This window comes from Hordeum vulgare, chromosome 2H (genome assembly GCF_904849725.1).
Source record: "Hordeum vulgare subsp. vulgare chromosome 2H, MorexV3_pseudomolecules_assembly, whole genome shotgun sequence".
NCBI lineage: Eukaryota > Viridiplantae > Streptophyta > Magnoliopsida > Poales > Poaceae > Hordeum > Hordeum vulgare.
In genome coordinates, this window is record NC_058519.1 from 635,783,883 (window position 1) to 635,790,338 (window position 6,456).

Genomic DNA, 6,456 nt, shown 5'->3' on the forward strand with positions numbered 1-6,456 from the left:
AGGGAGGAGTGTGAGGGCGTCACGGTTACCCTGCGGCTGAGAATACAGCGACCGGCCGGCGAGCGAGCCGGGATGGGGACGCCGAGCGAACCCATAGCCGATGCCGTCGTGCTCCATGAAACCGACGCCTTCGCCTCGGCCCTTGCAGCGGCGGCGATGTCGGCGTCTGTGGCCAAGAAAGTGAGCCCCAAAGTTCGGCCACCACTACAAACAGCGACGAGGTGAACAATTGCGTGCCGGCTCGTCACGGCAACCGCCGTCTGCCTGCGACCGACAAGCGACACATACAGGTACAGGTGCAGCCTACCCGGCATGCGATCCAGACCCAAACGCCATGATGTGACCACTCAGCTACATCTCGTCAGGATAGCCATGGCCCATGACCATGACGTTTCCACAGCAAGAACAGGGCAAATTTAGCAAGAAACCACAACAACAAACAGCACAAGTTAACAAAAACAGTAGACCGGCAAAGTGATGGCAACAAGTCATCTTTAAACTAGCATCCAATTATGCCACGAATCCATGATGAATATTTAGTCAAATGAGTACTAGACACAGATCCCAGGATTATTTGCCGCGACACGCCCGGCGGCTTACAGGTAATACCAGTTTTGAACCCTTCTTTGTTTTTGAAACCATGACCAGTTTTGAAACTTTTTTTCAAGGAATTTTGGAATTTTTTCTTTATCGAGCTTTAGGTGAATGCAAAACCCTTTTGGCCAAAAAAGTTGCGGTATTATGAATCAATAAAATGATATTGCGGTGCCACCGACGAGCCTTGCAGCTGTCTTAGGTCTTCAGGGCGGTGCTTTTGCAGATCGGACAGAGGTTCTTCACCACTAGCCATTGGCTGATGCAGCTGGCATGGAAGTCGTGCCCGCAGTGAAGCGTCCCAAGATCATCACCTTCCACGTAATCTTCCTGAATAAATGAACAGGGGAAGAATGTAAGGAACTTTATGTCATAATGTAGATTGGAGTGTAACCTCAGTACTTTTGTTATCATTTCAAGAGTGAAGATATAAACATGGCATGATCCTAATAACAAATGTACTGAAGTTCTCCAAAATAATCCCTAGATATGATGCTGGATGAAAGGGGCTTCAAAAAAAGCCTAACTGAGCTTGGGTTTTGTAATATAAAATACTTTCAAATCAATTATCACGCAAAAACAAAAATCCATACTTCCAATTCTATGATATGTATCTATGATAAGGCAAAACCAAAATTCATAATTCCAAATCTAGGATATGTATCTATCATTAGGCAAAACCAAAATTCATACCCAGAATAAATTGACAAAAACAAACTCAATCCTCAAAATCAGGCAAAATTTTGTGGTACAAGTTTATATTGGGTATACTGTGTCCATAACTCCAGAACATTAGTATGGAAACTAAGTTGATGGATGGATGAATGGATGTAAGAAGCAATCAAGCTAAGGATTTACCAAAACAGATTTCATGTTTAAAGGACAGATATGAAAAAATTGGACATGTCTAGGATAATACATCAAACTAAGTCTAGGAGAAGGCATTCGGTTTATTTGATATGACCTACTTGGTTCAAAACTGAGTGTACATGCTTATATAAGAACTGAGCAGTTTGATGTTTTCCAAGTTTAATACTCAAGCAGAAGAAGAGAGAGTGCAAAAGCTTTGAAACAATGAAACATAAAGAGTGCAGAATTCTGATACCTGACAAATACAACATGGCTCAAATTCCATAGATGATAATCTCCACGACGAGAATTTCCTTTGCTTCAGGAGCTTCATCACATCGTTCTCGGTGAGCCCAGTGCTAACATTTCCTATTCTTTCCTCCAGTGCTAATAGTTCCTGAAAGATGAGAGAACAAATATCTTGAATACATTTTTTTGAATGAAATCTTGAATACATTTTAGAATGGATGAAGACAAAGGTAATGCCTCACTTAATAATACTGACCTCATAAGACATATTGTCGATGTCAAGACGCATATCCCTGTGTCTATCATGAATCTCGACACCACCATAGAAAATAGACTGCTTCAAGAACAGATAGATATGGACACAAAGTAAATCCCCACACATATCAGCAAAAACTAAAGGGCAACAAATACAATATTTTTATATGGTTCGAGTAATGCTGACTCTGCAGTTTGTACAGTCATGTAATATGAAACAAGAGACACTCAGGAACATATCATCTTAGGATAAGATCTCCTATTCTAGCATGCGATGTGCTGACTATTCATTATTTAAAAATCAAAATCAGAACTAGACTTGCGCTACTTGATGTATAGTAGTTCTAGAGGGCTGGTAGTTATCCTACCATTTGATGGACAGTAGGTTGATCTCTGTTTTTATCCTGCTCAACTATGGGTTCACAGTGCAATATGGTTTTCCACTATTAGTTACATAGTTCCAGAACCTAAATCTAGCAACGTAAAAACCATTATCACTGACCTCAAATCTGACATTCTCCCCTCTCTGAATCATTTCTAGTGCATTCCGTATCTGGTGACAAAGTAAAATGGTTAATATCACAGAGGGGCCTAATATTAAGACTGATCCTAATTTCAGAAATAAAGCTCGGTAGCAATGAAATGTACACTAACTAATAACTAGGGCAGAATACAGAGGGTATGCACATAGATAAAGGGAACAGTTTCACGGTAATACAGTGGTATATCATAATATAAGAACATCACAGGGGAAAAAGGATGAACCGGTATATCGAGTAAGTTTTTTTCTGGATTTTTTTATAGAAGGGCGAAGAGCAAAGTCAATCAACTCACCTCCATTAATCGCCTTCCCTCCCTGCTATTCCTCATTGGTAACGGAACACCCCAAACACCATCACCCTGACGTTCCAATAGAAACCCTGACCTTAAGCGCGGGTGCTGCTGACTACGAAGCGCTCCAGATAGACGACCTATCTCCTATGATGAAGATAAAATTCCATCAAGCTAACAGAAAAGAGGAATCAAGGTGGAAAACGAAACATATGAACACGTGACAGACGAAAGTTACCTCTGATAAATTTCTAGGATGCCGTCGATGCAGGTTCTGATGAGCGATAGATGTTGAGCCTGCTGGTCGACTAATCGTTGAAGTGGCATTAGCTCTTGATACAGAAGACACATTTCCAGGGATGGTAGCACCAGGAATGTCAGGATTCCAGTTAGACAATTCTGGCACCAGATGTCTCATGTTTAGTGCAGAGTGAGGGGCAGCATTAGGGAAGCTGGGAACTACAAGATTCCTCACATCCTCTCTACCAAGAATTATGTTGTCCAGACTTCCTGCTCTCGACGATGAAGCCGCTGCTCGACCAGCGAAACGCTGTGCAGTTTGTGGAATACCAGGGACTACATTTCCAGGATGCTGGTATTGCAAGTTGATTCCACTGACCACAGGCATAGCCGCTTCTAGTTCATCAAATGCGCTCTGAAAGGCAGGCGCCTGGTGGTAATATGAACCTGGATGCCTGATAGAACCTGAAGAGGGCCATACACCATAGGGGCTAACCTGCTGAGCGGTTGTAGTTCTTGCCCGAAAACTTCTCTGTGAATTTCCTGAACTGTTATTGCCTCCACTAGGAGGATTGTAGCTAACAGATGACATTCCTGTAGTAGTTCCATAGTTCGGGAGTTGTTCCTCAATGGAACTTGGAGCTAACAAGAAGTTATGAGAGGACACATTTGGGCCAGGAGCTGGATTGAAACTTGAAGAAGGAACACTATGGAAGGCATTATCATTTCTGTGGGAAAAGCTTGTGCTAGCACCTGCTGAAAACTGCCCATGGACTCCTTCAATGTTTTTCCTCTTGCACGCTAAACGCCGGCCGTCCAGGGAACTGCCTGGTCTTTGATCAATGTCCTCTGGCATCAGGGAGAAATTCCCCAAAGGATGTTCGAAAGCATTCAAAGAAGGGAACGGCTCTGGCTGCTCGTCGTCTAAACCGAAAGTTCTGTAAGGATGCAATCTAAGCTCAGTAGCCTGGGCTGTGGTATCAGCACGGGAACATCCAGCATTTTGCTGTGAGGCTTGAGAGGTGGCATTCGCATTTGAGCTCTGACCAAAGAGATCATGGCCACTGGCGTTAAGGTTGATATCCACATTATCCAAAGAAAGGCTGTGTTCAGCACCCAGGCGCCTTTCACCGATCCTCAAACCACCACCAATGTTCAGCGCATTGCCGCTCGAACTAGCTTCACCTGACCCCCAGAAACCCAAGAACTGTCCGTCTTGATGCCCCTCGCCTCCATACGGAATGGCCCCGTCACCGCGGTTCATCTCGTAACCTTGGAGGTTCTGAGATTCTGCTGCTCCAAGCATGCTGTTCCAGTACGCCTGCTGGTCCATGACAGGGTTGCCTGAACCAGACCCATGGTCGAATCCAAAGACGTCAGCCAGCTGTTCGACGGAATTCCTCTGCCCTTGCATTATCGAAAGGGTAAAGGGGTGTCCTTCTACAGATCGTTCTGCAGCAATAGCATGTCAGATGCTGCTCGCCTCTTCTCCAGCGGTTCAAGTGAGACCTACAAACAAATGTTAAAAGCACATTAGAAAATTTCGGAACAGGAAATTCTTCAGAATCTGAAAATTGCAATCCAAGATGACAAAAAAAGAGCAGGTAGCAGGCTCAGATGGTGCAATGCTGAATGCTGCTACTACACTAAGATTTGGCACATCGACAAGAAAGACTATCCCTGTGAAAGCATTAATCCTCACTTGTGCTACCCCAAACACGATGAATCCAGTCCTCTTTGCGGCGGCCAAATCTATGACAGACGGTAGCCCTATATCTACACACATTCAGAAAAATATGGCCTTTTTCCCCCTCTGGTGTACCCTTAGCGTGCGAGTGGCCACAGCCATCACCACTATGCTACCTGCAATTTATTCCAGACTGGGGGATATCCAGCGATTGATCCGTGACGGCATTAACTCCACGCCACAGCAATCTTGGCGTGAGCCGCATTTGGTGAGGAGTGTGGATACACCAAACTTGATGGCAAGTTTGGCCCCTGCTGCTGTAAGCAAAGCAAAGGTGGCGCCAGCCACTGGCTCCGCTGAATGCTGATGCCCGATGCACGCATTATTTTCGGGGTGGAAGCAAGCAAGCAAAGGTGATGCATGCTTATTTAATTTAGTACTAAAAATAAATACGATTAATAAAGGGGAGGAAAACACGGTGATTTATTCCACGACATTGCTTGCATGCGGCCGGAACAGACGGACGGACGGACGGACGGGCTGCATGCAGACGATGGGGGCGGGGCCCACGGGCTGTGCCTGGGAACGACGCTTAAAAAAATGCTCTGCGCATTTATTTCCCTTCGCTTTCGGTTCGCCAAAGGATGCGGTAAAACCAGCGAAAAGTAAAGGAAAGGTAGCGCTAGAGGTTGCCATCCGTGGATGGATTCGAGGAGCAGATCGGTTCCCTCGCCGTGAAATCTAAAGATGAGCGAGCGACGGCGGAAGGGGTTGAGTTTGACCGGCGGAGGCGTCTCTCTGTCTCTCGCGCACCCGGAAGCACAAACAAAAACAGGCGGAGAAATCATCGTCACAGCATATCTTGAGGATGGAGAACACTGTTCTTGTTAGGAAGAAAATCATGGGGTTTTGATGCAGCATCAGGCGTAATCGATGAAGGAAACACGGGGGTGAATGGGCCATGGGGAATCAATCAGGAGGAAAAGGGGGGGGATGGTGTTTTGAAAGAACCAAGAACTTGAGCGGAAGAGAGATGAATGAGCGGATTAAAAAAAGAAACAAGAAACGAATAGTAGTAATAAACAGGGAGAGGGAGAGGGAGATGGGGATGAAACAAACCGTGGGAGGGGCCGGTCCCGAGATGTTCAACGGCTCGCCGGAAGAACCAGAATCCTCCAAGCAGGCATCAAACTTCTTGGCATCCACCTTGGTTCCTTCTCCTGCCGATCCTCTCCAGCCAAGAGAGATGGAGGGAAGAACCAGCCCCAAGAAACGGAGGAAAAGCCAGTCAATCGGTGGAGGGAGACGGATGGCAGCTAGGTGGGGGGACAGAATTCGGAGAGATCGATGCGGGCGGGCGGTAGGGAGAAGGAGAGGAGGGAGGGAGGGAAGGAGCGAACGGGTGGAGGAAAATCTGCCAAAGACCAGGGGAGAAGAGAAAGACGGGGGAGAGGTTGGAGGGTGGTGATGGCTGATGACAGGATTTTATGTATGCAAATGTGAGGGAGGTTCGGCCGAATTCGGATTTATTTATTCATTTATTTCCCTGCCTCACGCCGCACACTCTCTCTCTCTCTCTCTATCTCGATTCTCCCCCACTAAACCCTCTTTTTTATTAGGAGTACCAAATAAATGAATGCCTGGGATTAGTCACTGTGATGGAGCACGCCTCCTCCAAAAACGGCCAAAGATTAGCGCGGCTGTCTTCCTTTCACGAGCCCCCCCTCTTTTCCTCTGCATTTTTCGCCGCT

The 6,456-nt window shown here is 46.0% G+C and overlaps 1 protein-coding gene across 3 annotated transcripts; it reads right to left on the reverse strand.

The window, feature by feature from the left end:
• Positions 1–475: 475 nt before the first annotated feature.
• Positions 476–6,196, reverse strand: LOC123428152 (probable E3 ubiquitin-protein ligase HIP1). 3 transcript variants are annotated; one of them, XM_045112317.1, is made up of 7 exons: positions 5,825–6,196; positions 3,017–4,527; positions 2,782–2,925; positions 2,450–2,500; positions 1,949–2,029; positions 1,700–1,840; positions 476–924 (listed from the first exon to the last, which is right to left on the reverse strand). In XM_045112317.1, exons 2-7 carry the CDS (start codon positions 4,430–4,432, stop codon positions 793–795), a joined length of 1,965 nt encoding a protein of 654 aa, XP_044968252.1. In that variant the 5' UTR covers positions 4,433–4,527; positions 5,825–6,196; the 3' UTR covers positions 476–792. The 3 variants fall into 3 exon arrangements, with proteins under 3 accessions (XP_044968252.1, XP_044968253.1, XP_044968254.1); XM_045112318.1 differs by having other exon boundaries at positions 1,949–2,026; positions 5,825–6,195; XM_045112319.1 differs by lacking the exon at positions 5,825–6,196 and adding an exon at positions 4,721–4,874 and having other exon boundaries at positions 1,949–2,026.
• Positions 6,197–6,456: the final 260 nt, after the last annotated feature.